Consider the following 20,005-nt stretch of genomic DNA (forward strand, 5'->3'; position numbering starts at 1 on the left):
TTATACTTCTTTCTCTTTTTTCTATTATAATGTCCATGTTAATTGTTTCACGAATAAAATAATAAAGAGAGTTAAAATTAAATATTTTATAAATCTTTAGTCTATTTTTCCTATTTTACCTATTTTTTTCCCTTCACAAAAATTGTACATTTAAAATGACAGTGGTGGAAAATATGCATTTAAAGAAATTGACAATAGTAAATTTAAAAATCAGTTCTTACATTAAGTGGATAAATAATTTGGGAAAACGAAATCTCCCAGAACATCACAATTATAATCAAATGAGAGGAGTATATTCTAAATATAATTAGAACTAAGATCACATTTGAAAATCTAAACTCAAGCTTAATTGGATCACAATTTCCCACTAAACTAAATACATTATTGGATATATATATATATATATATAACTATACTAATCAAAATTTTCAACAAATAATAAACATGATGTTGCAAGCCTCATTTAGTCCCATATTGCCTAATTGAAAATGAGTTCATGTATGTTAAGATAATGATGTTTATTTTAGTTTGGTTAGGATATCTTTGATTTAAAAATTTAAGTTAGTTGTGTGTTAATTAAAACTCAAATTAGTAGATATTATCTTTTTAGAATTTTGCCTTTATAAAGGCTTCAATGATTATGAATAAAGTGTGCAGTTTTTCTCATCTCTTCTTTTAAGTTATCAGTGGTATCAAGTGCCGAGGTCTTCAACAAAAGGGAGGGTTTTTTTGTAGTGAAGAAATTCACAATGTCTGCAGACAACTTTGTGCAACCATCTATTCCACGTTTTGATGGTCACTACGATCATTGGAGCATGTTGATGGAAAATTTTTTAAAATCCAAGGAGTATTGGAATATTGTTGAATTCGGAGTAGTAAAACCTGATGTTGGAGTGGTACCTACAGAAGCACAACGGAAGGAACTTGAGGCATCAAAGTTGAAAGACTTGAAGGCAAAGAATTACTTATTTCATGTCATTGATCGATCTATTTTGGAGACGATTCTTTGCAAAGAAACCTCCAAGGATATATGGGATTCGATAAAGAAAAAATATCAAAGCTCATTAAGTGTGAAGCGTGCACAACTTCAAGCCTTGAGAAGAGATTTTGAAAATCTACAGATGAAGGATGGAGAATCTGTTAACAATTATTTTGCAAGAATCATGGGATTGGCCAATAATATGCGGTTTCATGGGGAGAAGATGGATGATGTCACTAATGTTGAAAAGATATTGCGATCTTTGACAGCAAAATTTGACTACATAGTTTGCTCAATTGAAGAATCAAAGGACATAGATGCACTCTCAATTGATGAACTTCAAAGCTCTCTATTAGTTCATGAATAGAAGATCAACCGTAATTTTACTGCTGAGGAGAAAGCTTTGAAGCCCTCTACAACCAACAACTTCTCAATATTACGAGGTAGAGGTCGAGGTGGAAGTAGAGGAAGAGGAAGATCAGATAGAGGCTACAGAAGTGGCAACAGAAATACTGATGATGCTTATCTACAAAGTAAAGGAAGAGGACGAGGTCAACAATTTGATAAATCTAAAATTGAGTGTTTTAGATGTCATCGATTTGGTCATTACCGTTCTGAATGTTATACCAAGCTTCCTAATGACAAAGACAAAGGAGAAAAGTCAAATTGTGCAAAAAGTAAAGAAGTGGAGACTTTGCTAATGGCAATTTAAGATAGTCAAGAATCTCACAAGTCAGATATTTGGTTTATTGACACTGGTTGTAGCAACCATATGTGTGGAAGTAAGTCCTTCTTTTCTTACTTAAATGAAGATTTTCACTTTACTGTTAGTTTTGGAGATTGCTCTATGGTGAATGTGATGGGAAAAAGTGATATTAATATAAAAACCAAGAATGGTTTTATAGAAAAAAATTCTAATGTTTTTTATGTTCCTGACTTGAAAAGTAACTTACTGAGTGTTGGTCAGTTGTAAGAAAAGGGATATACAATTACTATTCAAAAGAGTACTTGTGAAATATATGATCCTTCTAGAGGTGCAATTGCAATTGTGCCGATGAAGTCAAATAGGTTGTTTCCTTTAAAGATTGAATGTGCTCAACCTTGTTTGAGGGCTAAAACAAAAGACCCTTCATGCCTATGGCATTATCGGTATGGTCACTTGAGCTATGGTGGATTGAAGACACTCCAAGAAAAGGATATGATGGTAGGGCTTCCTAAAATCACTATTCCCTCCCAAGTTTGTGAAGAGTGTGTTGCTGGAAAACAACATCGTACTCCTTTCTCTTAAGGAAAGTCTTGGAGAGCAAAAGATGTTTTAGAACTTGTTCACTCGGATATTTGTGGACCAATAAATCCTACTTCTAATGGAGGTGGAAGATATTTTATTACTTTCACTGATGATTATTCTCTAAAAACTTGGCTTAGTTTTTACAGGAGAAATCAGAAGCTTTTAGTGCATTTAAAAGCTTCAAGGAATATGTTCAAAATGAAATCGGGAAGCCTATTAAAACAATTCGCACTGATCGTGGAGGAGTACTGCTCGAAAGACTTTGAAAGTTTTTGTAATTATCATGGCATCTAAAGAGAGCTCACAACTTCCTATTCCCCACAACAAAATGGTGTATCAGAAAAAAAAAAAATCGAACCATCCTCAATATGGTGAGAACCTTGTTAACAAAGGGCAAAATTCTAAAGAATTTTTGGCCAGAAGCAGTGAATTGGAGCATTCATATCTTGAATAGAAGTCCTACTTTTGCTGTTCAAAACAAAACACCAGAAGAAGCATGGAGTGGAAGAAGACCAGCAGTAGATCACTTCAGAATTTTTGGTTGCATTGCATAGAAAAGAAAGAAGCTTGATGATAAGGGGCAAACGTGTGTTTTTCTTGGGATTAGTGAAATATCCAAAACTTTTAAATTGTATGATCCATTAACAAAGAAAATTGTGATGAGTAGGGATGTTATTTTTTATGAGGAGAGCACTTGGAATTGGAGTGAGCAGCAACCTACTTTAATTATAATTAGTGATGAAGCTGAAGAAGAAGGAAAGCAGGTCCAACATCAAGAAATTTCAACTAATGAATCCTCAATTACTACTAAACTTTCACAAACAGCAGCAGAGACATCAACTAAATCCCCTATTACTCATGTCCGAAAAAAGCCGGCTTGGATGGCAGATTATGAAGTAACAGATTTCAACCAATCTGAAGACCTTGCTACCCACTTTGCTTTATTTTCAGATTGTGATCCTTTATCTTTTGAGGAAGCTATCCAACATTCAAAGTGGAAAAAATCTATGGATAATGAAATTGCATCCATTGAAAAGAATAAAACATGGGAATTGACTAAACTTCCCAAAGGGCAAAAAACAATTGGTTTAAAGTGGGTATACAAAAAAAAATTAAACGAGAAAGGTGAGATTGACAAGTATAAGGCACGATTGGTTGCAAAAGGTTATAAGCAAGAATTTGGTATAGATTATAAAGAGGTCTTTGCTCCAGTTTCAAGGCTTGACACTATCAGGCTTGTGGTTGCATTGGCAGCTCAAAATTCATGGTTAACATTTCATGTAGATGTAAAATCGGACTTTCTACATGGAGAATTAGAAGAGCAGATATTTGTTGATCAACCTTTGGGTTTTATTAAAGCAGGGGATGGGCATAAAGTGTATAAATTGAAAAAAGCTTTCTATGGATTAAAGCAAGCTCTACGGGCATGGTATAGTCGCATAGAAGCTTACTTTTTAAAGAAAGGATTTTAGAAGTGCCACTATGAACATACACTCTTTATGAAATTTGAAGCTGAAGGAAAGGTACGTATAGTTTGCTTATATGTGGATGACTTAATCTACACTGGCAACGACAAAGTGATAATTGAACAGTTTAAGACTTCCATGATGATTGAATTTGATATGTCTGACCTTGGTTTCATGCATTACTTTCTGGGTATAGAAGTTATCTAATCTTCTTCAGGTATTTTTATTTCTCAAAAAAGATATGTGCATAATATCTTGACCAGGTTTCGAGTGGAAGATTGTAATCCGGTTTGTACTCCTGTTGAGATGGGTTTGAAGCTTGTTAAAAATTCAGAAGGAAACATGGTTAACAACACTTTTTACATGCAAATTGTTGGAAGTTTGATGTATTTAACTGCAACAAAGCCCAACATTATGTTTGGTGAAAGTCTCATTAGTAGGTTCATGGAAAATCCAAAAGAGGTGCATTTCATGGCCGCAAAACGAATTTTGCGATACTTACAAGGAACAATAGATTATGGAATATTGTACAAGAAAGGAGAGATATCAGAACTAATTGGATTTACATATAGTGATTATTATGGAATATTGTACAAGAAAGGAGAGATTTAGATGATCGGAAAAGCACATCCGGTTATGTATTTATGATGGGTTTTGGAGCTATCTCATGGTCATCAAAGAAGCAACATATTATTACTCTTTCCACAACTGAGGCTGAATTTGTAGCTGCAACAGCATGTGCCTCTCAAGCAATATGGTTAAGAAATATTTTTGAATAACTTCAATTAAAGCAAGAAGGTTCGACTCCAATATATTGCGATAACAGTTCAACTATCAAGCTATCTAAGAATTCAGTTTTTCATGAAAGAAGCAAACATATTGACGTAAGATATCATTTCTTGCGAGATCTTACAAAGGAGAAAATTATTGATCTCATCTACTGTAGAAGCAAAGATAAGATTGCTGATTTATTTACAAAACCTCTCAAAATAGTTACTTTTCAGAAGCTTAGGGCATTGATCGGTGTATCTAGTATGAAAGCATTCATGCAAGAGAGATAACTTTAAACTTATGAGATAATCATAAGTTTAAGGGACGATGTTAAGATAATGATGTTTATTTTAGTTTGGTTAGGATATCTTTGATTTAAAAATTTAAGTTAGTTGTGTGTTGATTAAAACTCAAATTAGTAGAGATTATCTTTTTAGAATTTTGCCTTTATAAAGGCTTCAATGATTATGAATAAAGTGTGCAGTTTTTCTCATCTCTTCTTTTAAGTTATCAATGTACATATATGTGGGACAATTTTACTCAACCAATCCGGTGTTTTGAGGTGTGGGCCCCTCACTATGCGTATCGTTGGTGTTCGTGCTTGACCCAATAAAGACGTCGAGTTTGATTGGGGGAGTAGTGTTACAAGTTCTGTTTAATCTAATATTATCTAATATAAGGGAAGTTCATATGCATATATGTGGGGGTAGCAATACTCTATTAGGCTACAAAAATACAGTTTCTATAGTGAATGTTTCTTCAACCAACAACTCTATTTTTAACTTTAAAACAGAATATTCTAATAATATTTTTCTCATTTCACAATTTATATATTCTTACCGTTAATAAATTTAATCAATTTTAATTTTTTTTCACATTTAACTATTGAATTTAGATATTATATTATTTAAAAAATATATTTTATTATATATATTACAAATTTTATAATAATGTATATTTATGCGGCTAAAAATAAATAAAAATTGTAAATTAATGATGTAAACTTCATTAAATAACTATTTAAAATACTACATTTGCAGGCAACTATTAAACAATTATCAAACAACTTCATTAAACAATTATTAAAATAATAATAATAATAAATTAATTAATAACTTGTGCATGCGCAATTATGTGCGCGTTGCACGTCACTCTAACAAATTTCTAATTTGGCATAGAATGTGATGGTCGGTTGGAGGCCATTCTGATCCTGCACCCAAAAAAAGAAAAAGAAAAAGAAAAAAGATGGGTAATGGACATAGTTGCTTCTCTTTGCCCACCAACAGCACTGAGCTTTTAGTTTATAGTGCTGTTCTTCATGAATGCACATTTCTTTTGGTTTGTATATGTCTCCCAACTTGCAAGATTGACTAATCAAATCATGTTGTTCAAGAACCAAATATATTTTTCTAAAATGGGCATTGATGGAGTCCTTATTGCAAAAGTCACTAAGATCTCAGATTTGGTTTTTATACCATAAATTATTCCCTCCGCTTTTTTTAATCCATCATAAACCTCTATATTTTTTTATTTATCATTTTTTAAAATCGAGAAATATTTATTATTATTTTTCTAAAATTACTTTAACACTCTATTCAATTTTTTTTTTTGAAATTTAATATGAGAGATAGAAAATATAAATTAGGGGTAATTTTAAAAAAATAACTATTTTTTTTTATTAAATTATGTGAAATAACCAACTTTTTTAGTATTTGAGATTCGGTTATTCACCACAAACTCCAAATTCTATTCAAAAAAATATATTCACAAAATATTCTTTTTACATTCTTTTATTATTATTATTATTATTATTATTATTATTATTATTATTATTATTATTATTACATTTTTAACAACCACCTCCTTCAACCTCGAATCTATTTGAAAACTATTTCGAAAATCTAAACAGAAGTGCTGCTAATTTAACAGAATAGTAATTTTAATATAATTAATTCTTGCATTGTATTAGTTTTTATTAAACTTATTTTCAATAAAATTTTAACTATTCTTATTCTTGTTTCATAAATTTAATTAATAATTTTATTATTAATTGAGTGATTAATTACACATAAATTAATATTGCATATATATAATGACTACTTATAATTATATTAATTAATTATTAATTTTATAATTTTAATAATAATAATAATAATAAATTGTTAAAAAATAATATTTATGTGTGATCCTAAATATGGGGTCATAATAGTGTGATCTCAAATTTGGGGTAATCTTATGTCAAACCCTAAATTTGAGATCAAATTTGAGATTTGGGTCTTCATTGAAGATGCCCTAATAGCACAAAAAAAAGCTTCCTCATTTGGTTAACAAGGAAGTTGTCCTAATAGCACCCAAAAAAAAAGTTCCTTGATTTGATTAATGCGGAACTGTGTAACAAAAAAAAGTCACCAATGACAAAGATAGCTATTAAAATGTGCATTCATTGAGTCCACAATTTTATATAATATATGAAATTTTATATTTATAACATTCATTCACAAAAAAGAAACAATAAGATATAATTAGAAGAGGCAGGATTGTAAAATTATAACACACTAAAGAAAATATAGTCCCACATTGATAAAAAAAAAAATAATAGAGCAAATGAGTATTAAATGTAATGGGAGGTGATTATTTAAGTTTTAAAAGCTAATGTTAATGGTGATCCAAAAACTATAACATAAATTCCAAAGGTGATTAACTGAAAAGATTCAAGCATGAAGAGTATCATTTATTATATTAGTTTAACTTTGTCTTCCAAATTGCTGCTAGTGGTTGTTTTGTCAGGCATGATCCAAATGACATCAAATAATGACCACATTTTATCAATCCACATGCAATTAATGTATTCTTTTATATTGAATGCATGCATTCTTAATTAACTGTTGAGTGGAACTTAAGCTAAATAACAAGTGTAAGATAAATGCAAGCGTTAGTCTGTACATTCTTATTTTTAAATGAAATGAATGAACACAAATTCACATTCAAAGCAAATTTACTCTTAAAAAAATGGATAAAATTAGTAAAAAAAAATATAACAAATTTGTGGTTTTAAGTTTTTAACAACCAGCTCTTGTGAGATGGTGCTCCACGCCTTTATAAATAAAAAATAGCACCACGCTTTGTGGTCCAGCTAGTAAAAAAGCAGTGACACAAGGTCATCATGAACATCATGAACATTATAATTCTAAATTATAATAATAAGAACAAGGACATTGAATTATATTTTGAAAAGGCAACTTGATGGAAAGTGCTAGAATTTTAAAAGAAGGGAATCTTTGATGGTGGTGCTTGCATGATTATATTGATTGCGCGCATGGCGATGTGATAAGAATGATTTGTTTAATTGCTCAGTGGAAATATAAGCTTCCTATTGTGTGTATATATATATATACATAATAAGTTATATGTGGACGTCTACATCCGTTTATAAAATAAAAGAGGAAAAAGTGAGTGGGGGGAGAAAGAAAGAGTGAGTGGGAAGAGAAAGAGGGTGTTTGGTTTTGACTTTTGAGTTTGATCAGGTGGGAAAATAGTGGAGAAATGGGCCATCCGATTTCTCGAGTGACATTTAGATTTATGACTCCAAGTGACGTTATATATATATACATATATATGTTAGACATTGTTATTGTATTTCATGTTCCATCAAAGATGTCTTGTAAATTAAAATTCTAAAAAGGATATTTGAACCACGTGAAATATTTTGGAAGAATTTAGCTTTATTGTATTTTTGATATAATTTTATTTTATTAAAAATTAGATAGTATTAATCATGATTTTATAAATGAAAGTATTTAAAGTTTTAAAAGTAAATATGATTAAAATATCCATACATAATAGAACAATAAAGCACACCAAAACTGAGTTAGAAAAAAAACACATGCCTTTTAGTCCAACTTTGTATATATTTTTTATTTTAATAAGTTGGGTTAGGTAAGTCAATCAAGCAAAGTGAACCTAAGTGACTTTTTTAGAGAAAAGTGAGGGCAGTACATTAAAACAAAGACCACTATTATTATACTTTTTTGTTTGGTTAATTAAAAATCAAATAGTATTAGTTATGATTTTATGGATGAAAGCATTTAACTTTTTAAAAGTAAAAATGATTAAAATAGCCATAGATAATAGAAGAATAAAGCACACCAAAACTGAGTTATGAAAAGAACACATGCCCTTTAGTCCAACTTTTTTACTATTTATTATTTTAATAAGTTGGGTTAAGTAAGTCCAGCAATCAAAGTAAGCCTATGTGACTTTTTTAGTGAAATGTGGGGAGTTACATTAGAACAAAGACCACTATTATTGTACTTTTTGTTGTTGCTTTCCAGTAATATCTATCAGAATCAATTTTTTTCTATTTCTTTTTTTTAGGAATCAATTTGTTTTACATAATAATATTAATATTATTTATTTATAAATTATCTCAAGATATAGAGTTCAGACATAGTACCTCGCATTCAAACATGTATAGAAGATTGAAGTCTCCTCTCCCGTAAAGCAAGTTATCTATGTTTAGAAATAATAATGATAATAATAATAACAATAATAATAATAATAGTTTCCTTGTGTATGTTTAGAGAAGAACTTGGAATGATGTGAATTATATTCCGATTTATCAAACCAATTGAGGGGAAGCGAAAGTATGAGTTAGCTAGAAGTGTCTATTGGAAAGCAGAAGCAGTTGTATATATATACACATATTGATAGTTACAACACATAAAATTGAAAGAAAGAAGTTTTATATTTACTTACCTACTCAATTTTTCTTCGAAAAATATGTTTTTAAAAGAAAAATTTGTATAAAAATGTTTGTAACTTTGTCAACAATTTATTGATATGTTGATATGAGTTAATCCTTACGTAAGATGTTTATGTTTTTTTTTGAAAAAAAAATAGTTTAAAAATTAATTTCACATAAAGTAAGGACACATGTATATTAAGATAATAACTTTAAATTTGTACATGTCTTGACGGTATATGTTCTTAAAAAAAAAATCAAAATTTTATCTTAGAAAGACTTTTATTACAATGTTTTTTTTTCTTTATAAAAGATGCAATAAAATTAAAAAAAAAAAAAATCTGTTTTCTTCTAACGAACATTGTTAAATAGAATTACATGTCAACAGTTCATTTTATTGTAATTTTCCGTACATGGGAGAGGATAGACATGTGAAGGCCATTAACCTAAATCTTACCATTATCTTCTCTCTTATGCACAGCTTCTAATGCAAAAAAGACCCGTCTTTAAGGCACCACTGATTTCTATTTCCAGCTTTTGATACGTTAATTGTATGTGTTTCATCAAACGATTCACAAACCAATAATCCATGCACTAAATAATATGAAAAATTATATTTATATATGTATAAATTTTTTTCTTCTTAATTACTATTAAAAATTTCATAATTTCACTCGCGGAACAAAACATCCCGCTACCGACGTGCATAATTAAACATAAAAAATAAAATAAAATAAAATATTCTATAATTCTTTCACGTTACAATTCCAAACATTCATGTAGCAAAAACCAAACACTCAACAGAAAAAGTTTTGCCTCAATAGTTATAATCTATTATATTTATATAGGGGCCATTAATTATTTATAAACGTTCTACAATGAAAAGTACGATAAGACATTATTATAAATAGTTATACAATGCAAAATGTTATTAAAACTTTCTGATCACATTACAACGGGTGAAAGATTATTTACATTCCTTTGGAGTAAGAAAAAAATATAAATCACCCAATCAAACTCCGCGGACAATGGTTATGGTACTATTTATATGACTATTTAATTATTATTTATTTATTTACTAGATACAAGTAAACGCTAACAATAAAAGATACAAAAATTATCATGCTATCAGTAATGATTCCTTTGATCCAAACATATCCCACACTTTTTTTTTTTGAAATAAATGTAGATAAATCACAACTTTATTAAAAAATGAAAGACAGAGAACATAAGAAAAAAGCTCTCTCCAGAAGTGAGGATAACTAAGAATGACAGGAAAATAAAATACAAGGAGAAAAAAAGCTGGGAAGGAAGAAGACACCGTCTGGTCCCTCAGGCCTACCCAAACTATCAAAAGGAGCAACTACTCCTGCACATGATCAGGGTCCGACTCTCCAGCGAGATTAGAGGTTCTAGCGCTAAAGAAATTAAGCGAACGCTTAATTTTCTGAGAAGCTTCAGTAATACCTGACGGCTGACAATCAGCTCCCACACTTTTGCTTTAAGTTTTAATTTACCATATATATATATATAATCGTTAAAAGCTTCTTGTTATAGTTCAATCTAATTGAGAAAACTAAAAAACAAAGTTCCAAGCAAACTCTGATCGTTCCACAAGTTAAGAACAGAAGAGGTTCCAATGATTGCTAACACATGTTCAAACAGGCATATATATATATATATACCATCCATGATAAAAAGTAGACAGGCAAAAGCATGCACCTTGTAATTATTGGACAAATAAACTCATGCACTCCCAGCTCACATGATCACTGCGCTCGCTCACTGGATCAGTGACTAAACTCATAAAGCGTCGGAGGTAACCTAGGAGTTACCAGAACATCCAAAGTTTTATAAGAAATAATCCCAAGAGCTTCATTAATCTCCACAGGTTTATTCTCCGGTGTCTCCAAATGAAACCCTTGTAAGAAGCGAGCAAGCAACAAGTGCATCATTTGAAGTGCAAATGCATTCCCAGGACAACCAAACCTTCCTGACCTAAAAGGAAGGAGCTCATAATGCATCCCTCTAACATCAACTTCTGCATGCTTAGTTAGAAACCTTTCAGGCTTGAAAACCAGAGGATCGTCCCAAATGGCTGGGTCTCTTTGTATCTTCCATATGTTAACGGTGATGTGTGTACCGGTGGGAATGTAGTAGCCGCCAATTAGGCAGTCTTCTTTAGAGGCACGTTTGATTAAGCTGGATGACCCTGGGCATAGACGGAATGCTTCTTTGATCACTGCTTGCAGGTAGTGGAGGTTCTTCACATCAGAGTGATCCACCACTCTCTCTTTCCCTACCTCTTTATCTATCTCCTCTTGCACTTTCTTCAATATCTCACGGTGCTTTAGTAGCAGAGCTATTGCCCATGTTAGATAAAATGTTGTCGTATGTGTACCACCGAGAACCATTCCCTGTATATATATAAATACACGTTCATATTCAAATCATATATATATATATATATATATATATGAACACATATTTATATTTTTAACCATGCAAGTAATTAATTAAATACCCTACGTACCAAGCATGTAGCTTTGATGGCAGTGTCAGCATCGAACTCAAAGAAATTAGTATTTTTAGACATAGATAGCATAATATCCATGAAATCCTGGTCCTCAGTGACAGTACCAACCAGCTTGTTCTCCATTAACCTCCTCCTGGCTTTATGCTCCTCCAACAAGGTGGTCAATAAGGAATCCAGCTCCTTGAAAGCATTATTCATTACCTTCTTATGACCACCAAAATCAAACCAATCAAGAAAAGGAAACATATCAGAAGGCACAAACACACCAAGTGAACTTATAAGCCCAGAGATGGCTCGCCGGAACTTGCATGCCTCCTCGCTGTTCCCACCGGAACCATAGTATCTTTTCCCGGCGACAATCTGAAACACAACATTATAATTCAAGTCCCCCACCCACTTCAACAACTCCACCTTCAAAGTACTCCTCCCAATATTTATGAACTCAGAAAAGATTTCATGAATACAAAGATCGATCTCTTTGGACTGTGCCTGCTTGTGGGTTTCCAAGCAGGAGGTGGAAAGGAGCTCAGTGGTGACTATACGGCGGATGGTGCGCCAGTAAGGGCCGTAGAAGATGAAACCGAGGACGCCTTGGTTGTAAGCGAGGAGGCGGCCGGCGGTGGTGGCGGGTTTGGAGGACAGGGCTCTGTCGTTGGTGGTGTAGCATTCTTTGGCGATGTCGTAGCTACTGACGACGACGGTGCGGCATGAACCGAGGCGGAAAGCGAATACAGGGCCGAGTTGGTCGGCGAGCTCGGAGAGGACGATGGAGAGGAGTTTCTTGGATTTTATCATTTGATGGAGATGGCCGATGATCGGGAGGGCGCCGGATGGCTCCGGCGGCTCTTTTTTGGATGCTAATTTGGTTCTGAGGAGTTTGCCGGCCCAAGCGTAGCTCAGGACGGCGACGATGAACAAGCCCAAGATCGACATAATTTCCGCCATGTCCATCTTCCACACTCTCGAGATCTCTTGATTGTTTTTTTTCTTTCTTTGTTCACTGGTGCTACTAGTTAGTTTTTGTTTTTTGTTTTGTTTTTTTTTGCTTTTTTTTTTTATATATATTGGATTTGCATCATGTGGCTACAATGTATTTATTTATGCATAATAGTGCAAAACAATAATATTATATTCTAACTGTACTCAATGTTTATATAAATAATAATAATTATTAAATAATGAGCAAACATCCTAGTGAACAATTTATATGGTCTAAAGATGATGATGTAGGTTAATATATATAAGACATATTAGGAATATTATATATTGACCTATTACTTTTGAATAGTGTGATAGTATTTAATTTTTTCTTAATTTAAAATGTTAGGTTTAAATATCTTTAAAATCAGAATTTATGATTTATCTCTATTTATAAAAAAAATAAAAAACACTTAAAAATTGCTATTGGTTAGAAATGAAATAAATGAAAATCATTACTGACAATTAAGAAAAAAAAAACTTTAACTTTGCAAGGCTCTTTACTGATCAATAATTGAGAAGTATACCTTTGTCATGTTGGTCCAAATCATCTGTGAGTAACTAATGCTTGAGAGACTACTCTCTATTATTATTTTAACATATGTCATTTTACTCATTAAACTGTATTTTATATACTTTATTAAAAAATAAATAAATAAATGAAAGGAAAAAAAAAAGTGCGGTATAATGTTATTTCTATAGAGCCAGTCTTATATACAAATTTGCATAACGAAAAGCAAATTAGTTTGTACTGTTCTTTAAATTATAAAAAAATATTTTGTAATTTTTTTTCCAAGTCTTTTAACCACCCCTTGGTTATGCATTGTAATTATTGACCGTAATAAGGCTGTTGTTACAACACATCACGAGGTTAAGAAGAAGCTAGCATGCATTTAAAACAAAAGAGCGCAAAAAGCTAAGTATAATTAAAACATATTTAACGATTTGTCACACTCATGTAACATGCATATCCATGTGACTTGTATCAACATCTCCACTATCAATATATATATATATATATATATATAAGATGACATAGAAGGCCACTGTTTATTAAAAAAAAAAAAGTAGAAGGCCACCATGGGTTTACCTAACACGCGCACAGAACTGGCAAATCCGTTTCGCATCTTAATAATCATTACATCATTCAATTATTGGTATCCGAGTCAGACTTCACTATGGTCTATATACATATGGTCAATCTTGCTATTTTTGCCACATGTTTTTGACTAAGATTGATAGAGATAGTTGTACAATTGGAATAGCTAAATAATATGGCATAAAAGCACGAGGTGAAAGTTAAAAGTCTAAATATTTTTCTTGGCAGACTATTTTTATATTATTCATATTATACACATGAACCAATATAGTTTATGGGTACTGTTTATAGTCTAAATACGGGTCAATTATGAGAAAAACGGTAATTTATTTTAAAATCGTTTGGCAGTTTATTAAATTTTAAAATAAAAATTCAAAATTTATTAAAATAATTAATCACCAACTGAGATAGACTGCAGATCAAATTTATTTTACAAATCTTCGAACACAAGTTCATAATTTTTAGAAATTATTAAATTGTAAAAACAACGTCTTTAATGTTATTGCCCAATTCATTAGGAGAAAAATTGATTAATATTAATCTTCTTGTAGGTGACACCTCATTCCGTATTATATATATATCTACATAGATATGTTGTTCAACCAAAATTATTACTCTGTTAAAAAGAATTTTTATACAAATTCATTTTTTGCCAGCTCATAGAGCCAACATATATTCACAAAGAAAACAAGAGCGCAATATAAATACTAATTAATCAAAGGCACATAAACACACAAAATGATACATGAAATTATCTTATCATCTCCCAATTTGCATTATAGTCTTTTAATTATCACAGACAACCACATGATATATCCATTGTTAATTTAAAAATACAAAAAACAAAAAATTTATAAGTGTATATATATATATTAAATTTATATGTGATTTCCTTACCTCAAAGCTTTCAAATTCTAATTCACACTTGGTAACCAAAATCAAACCTAGCCTAAAAAAATATAAAATAGATTCTAATTACTCAGTAATTTTTCTAGTATAATACCATCGAATTTCTATGCCAAATTTAAGTCCACAGAATGCTTATCAGGAATCCCCCTAATAGAAAAACAATTCATTAGCCAAATTATTGTAACAGTGAAAAGGTGCCACCTGTTATAATGAATATCCACCTATAAGACACTAGTTTTACTAGAGTTACAACCATGGCACATTACTTATAAATCAACGTGCATATGGTGTTAAAAGCATGGAAAACCTGCCCCACTTACCAAGTACAATTATTCAATGAAATGACTGGATGATGCATGAAACACAATAAACAAAATAAAAGGAAGGCAGCTACATCTAAACTTTAATAGCATGTGATGTGAGAAGAAAAACTAAACCTATAAAGATAAACTAGATGCACGAGTATTTATCGGTTGGGACAAAGTTATCATATGGTGATCACATCTATACTGAGATGCAGAGAATGAAATTATGAGGTTGGACACACTAATGGGAAACACTAGAAGAAAAAAAAGACATATGCTAACAAGACAGCCATATCATTGAGAAATTAAAAAGCTATGAACTAAATCAAAGCAACATGAAACTTCGAAACAATCAGATCTACCCCAAAAATATATAGAATTCTTGGCAACTCCAGAACGAACAAACCTGAAATCAAGGAAACTTCAATTCTTACAGATTAGGAATAGAATCAAATCAAAAGCAATGCCATGACCCATAGCTATAATCATCCCCCAAACCAGACAAATCAAGCACGAAAAGAAATAAAAAAGAATGAGGCAGCAATACCAAGCACCACCATTACTAACCAGCACTAGCAGATAGGTTTAATTATTTGGATCAGGAACACATTTGGATTTGGAGAAGATACCGAGACATAAAAATAGGTAATCAGGGACTGGAGGTTGACAGCTATCGTGGCTCACAATAGGATAAGACTGCATTAACAATAGGAATTTGAACAGAAAATTATCCTTTTTGTTAAGGGGAAAAAAAATTTCAATGGTCAACATTAAATGTGGCTAGGGTTGCATTTAACTTTTGTAATTATACATATTACTGTAATTATATAACACAATATATATATATATATATATATATATAAAAGGGTAAAAAGCCCCTAAGGATGTTTATAGATATTCAAATCTACAAATTAAAATCCATGGTGATAATAATAGCCTAATCAATTTTAACCGTCTTATTCTATTTCTACTAGCATCTATAATTAAAATAAAACATATTACTGTAACTATGTAACACAATATATATATACCGGGGGGCGGCTGCGGCTGCGGCGGCTAAAGATGTTCATAGATATTCAAATCTACAAATTGAAATCCATAGTGATAACAATAATTTAATCAATTTTAACTGTCTTATTCTATTTCTACTATCATCTATAATTAAAAAATAAAACTAAACCTTAGAGCAACTTATTAACCTATTGTTATTGGGTATAACGATTGAGTTACTATTTAAAGTGCTGATGATTTCTCTCTCTACGGCCACTTTGTACTCTGTCTCTCTCTAACTCATACTCTCTCACTTTTTCATATTTGTGAATGTCCAAAAAGACTTAATCTCATATAAATATAGATATAAATATCACTATTTCTGGAGGTAAATTTTTTTTGTGTTCATCTGACTTTAGTTTTATCTCAAATCGGTCACCGAATTTTAATTTAAATCAATTTGGTCACCTTTCTTTCATTTAATTATACCGGCATGTCACTGCCCAATTTCCTAATCCCCTTTGCTTATGTGGCAGTCGGAGAAGTCCATTCATCCTCTCCACGTCAGCAATGGGTGGACACGCCAACAACTAATGCCACATCACTTTAAATGGGGCCACATCAGCCTCATCTTCTTCCCCATTTCACCACATAACTTGAAAGAAAACCACAGCCTGGTCATCAAAGCTGTAGACTTCGTTATCAAAAGCAATGTTGTCTTCCTCACAGCAGCTTTCTCATCCACGCACCTCCTCCTAAGCAACTCCACAAAACCTGAATGCTAAAAAGCCATCACTTCAATTTGTTAAGCTTATTAGCATCCATGGAGAACACACAAATCACCTATGCTATGTTGGTCAATGCCTGTTCTTGAATTGCTCCTATAGAATCTGAACATCGGCTCACCAATGCCTCCAAACAATTCATTACCCAATCATCCTCAAACTAACTAGCAATATTTTATCCAATCAAACTGAAAATACTCAAAAAAACAGGGAATAAAATCTAAAGATTTGAATCACTGATCACAAAAGCAAAGCAAGGATTTGATGGTAGTCTGCGAACGCCTCTCCAAACTTCATTCCCGCATAGGAAGAGGAGAAACAACAATGGCGGATCGATTAATAGAGAAAGGAAGCAAAATCCTAAAAAAAGATAAATGGAGAAGAGGAGCAAAAATGGGGAAGAAGATGTAGCTGATGTGTTAGATGTGCCATTAGTTGTTGACATGTCCACCTACTGCTGACATGGAGACTCCAACTAAGAATATTGAGCTGGCAATGGACTGCCACATAAATAAAGGGATCAGAAAATTAAATAGGGACTTGCTGGGGTAACTAAATTAAAGAAAGATGACTAAATTGATTCATTGAAATTCGATGACTGATTTGAGATAAATTAAATTAAAAATTAGATGACCATCCAAAAAATTTACCCCTATCTCTGGATTCCGAGAATAAACATTTGAGCATAGATTGGTGACACGTCATACCTCATCGTTTAGTTATTTATACAGTACTGCTACTGTATTATATATATATATAACGAATATTGTCACACTCTTTGAAAGACTCTTTAGACAAGTTCATCTTGTGCCAGCTCATAGAGCCAACATATATTCACAAAGAGAACCGGAGCTCACAAGATATATACTAATTAATCAAAGGCACATAAACACATAAAATCATACATGAAATTATCATCTCCCAATTTGCACTATAGTCCTTCTAATTAACACGGACAATCACATGATATATCCATTGTTAATTTTAAACTGCAGGCCTTTGTGTTCCTCATAATACATAAAGCGTTGGAGAAAGCCGAGGTGTGAGCATGACTTCCATGGACTTGACATTCAGCAAACCCAAAGACTGGTTTATCTCAACCGGCACCTTCCCAGGAGTCTCCAAATCAAAGGCTTGGATCAGGCGAGTCATAACCAGATCCATCACTTGAATGCTGAAGGAGCCCCCAGGGCATGCCCTCCTCCCTGCTCTCAATGGCAACAATTCATAGTGCTGTCCTCTCACGTCAATGCCTTTATGGGTCGTCAAGAACCTCTCAGGCTTGAACTCCAATGGATCAGGCCATACAACTGGATCTCTCTGCACCTTCCATACATTCACTGCAACATAGTATCCTTTGGGGATATGATATCCAGAGATCTGGCAATCCTCAGATGCTTCACGAGAAACCATTAGTTCTCCAGCAGGGCAAAGCCGGAACGCCTCTTTAACTACCGCCGACCAGTAAACAAGGTTCTTGATGTCAGACTGTTCTACAAGCCTTTCCTTCCCAACCTTTTCATCTATCTCCGATCTCACCTTGTCCATCACCGGCCTGTTGTTCAGCAGCAACGCCAACGTCCATATCAAGTATAACGTTGTTGTATGTGTCCCACCCATTATCATACTCTATAAGCATGCATGCATGCATGCATGCATTTGATAATTAATTAGTAACAAGATTTATATATATATATATATAGAATAAAGAAAATAATTAAAAAAAAACATTGATTGATTACCAGGCAAGTAGCTTTGGTGACGGTATCTTGATCATACTCGGAGAACTCGGGATCATCCATAGCTGTTAACACGACGTCCATGAAGTCAAGATCATCACTTTCTTTTCTAAAAAGCCTTCTTTGCTTGTGATCCTCGAGCAAAGCACTCAAGACAGAGTCTATGTCTTTGAAAGCAGATCTCATTACCTTCTTATATCCACCAAAATCAAACCATTTAAGAAAAGGGAACATGTCACCGGGGATAAAAGCTCCGACGAGCCGAACAAAATCTCTGAGCGCCTTACGGAACTTGAAAAAGTCCTCAGAGACGACGCCGCCATTTCCAGAGCGGAAATATAGTTTGCTAACAATCATATCAAGAACTACATTGTAATTGATATCTCCCAACCAGCTCATCATCTCAACCTTGATGGGTTGCATGTTATTGGATGTGTATTGAGAGAAGAGACCCTTGATACAAATGTAGACTTCTTTGATGACGACGCGGCTGAGAGCATTGAGGTGGGAGTTGGAGAGGAGTTCGGTGGTGGCGATGCGGCGGACTGCGCGCCAGTAAGGGCCGTAAGGGGCGAAGAGGATCATGCTGCGGTTGTAGCCCATGAGGTCGCCGATGGTGCTGATGGGTCGGTTAGAAAGGGCCTTGTCGCAGGTGGTGAAGGAATCTTTGGCGGTCTCACTGTTGCTGAGGATGACGATGCGGCGAGAGCCAACGCGGAGAGTGAAGATGGGGCCGAGCTCGTCGGCGAGGTCGGCGAGGTAAAGGACTAAAGAGCGGCGGCGTTTGAGGAGGTGGAGGTGGCCGATGATGGGTAGTGCGCCGGAAGGTTGTGGAGGTTCTTGAAGATGTGATTTTTTCTTGTTTGATATTTTGTTTGATATTAGTAATGAGAGTTTGCAGAGGAAAAGGATGGTGAACAGGCCTCCTATCATTGATGATGCTATTTGCAGGAAATCCATTTTCATTCTCTTGATACTTACATGACTTTCAGGCTTTACATGTTCGGAATATATAACAGGTAGGATACTTGGGAAGAAGGGTAACTAACGGATGAATAAAAGAACGGTGAAGAGTTTGCAGGATATTTGTTTAATTAAATTTTTTTTTTTACTATAAAGAAATATATATATTTTTTTATGTTAAAAATTTGACATTTTTCATGGAATTTTCCCCACTATCTAGTAGAGAACTCATTTCGCACACACTCAACGCCTTGTGGGCCAATTTAAAGCTAAAAAGCAAGGAAATAATATAAAGTCACATCAGGCATGCTTGCTAAACAGTCACGCACGAGAAAATGTTCTTGCTAGTTGCTCTATCCAATAGATTAAAATAAGAAAAGTGGTGAGCCTGATAAAGTCACTTGCTAGTGCTGATCTGACAAAAACACATTTTCTTTTTTCTTTTTTTTTTTTTAA

At 32.9% G+C, this 20,005-nt stretch overlaps 2 protein-coding genes across 2 annotated transcripts; both read right to left on the bottom strand.

Moving 5' to 3' along the window:
• Nucleotides 1–10,812: 10,812 nt before the first annotated feature.
• LOC120259442 (cytochrome P450 CYP82D47-like) lies at nt 10,813–12,816 on the bottom strand. Its single transcript, XM_039267046.1, has 2 exons — nt 11,779–12,816; nt 10,813–11,662 (listed from the first exon to the last, which is right to left on the bottom strand). Exons 1-2 carry the CDS (start codon nt 12,730–12,732, stop codon nt 11,036–11,038), a joined length of 1,581 nt encoding a protein of 526 aa, XP_039122980.1. The 5' UTR covers nt 12,733–12,816; the 3' UTR covers nt 10,813–11,035.
• A 4,830-nt stretch (nt 12,817–17,646) lies between these two features.
• On the bottom strand, nt 17,647–19,646 carry LOC120259488 (cytochrome P450 CYP82D47-like). The gene is made up of 2 exons (XM_039267100.1): nt 18,590–19,646; nt 17,647–18,476 (listed from the first exon to the last, which is right to left on the bottom strand). Exons 1-2 carry the CDS (start codon nt 19,550–19,552, stop codon nt 17,856–17,858), a joined length of 1,584 nt encoding a protein of 527 aa, XP_039123034.1. The 5' UTR covers nt 19,553–19,646; the 3' UTR covers nt 17,647–17,855.
• Between the last annotated feature and the right edge of the window lie 359 nt (nt 19,647–20,005).

This window comes from Dioscorea cayenensis, chromosome 4, assembly GCF_009730915.1.
Source record: "Dioscorea cayenensis subsp. rotundata cultivar TDr96_F1 chromosome 4, TDr96_F1_v2_PseudoChromosome.rev07_lg8_w22 25.fasta, whole genome shotgun sequence".
Taxonomy (NCBI): Eukaryota; Viridiplantae; Streptophyta; class Magnoliopsida; order Dioscoreales; family Dioscoreaceae; genus Dioscorea; species Dioscorea cayenensis.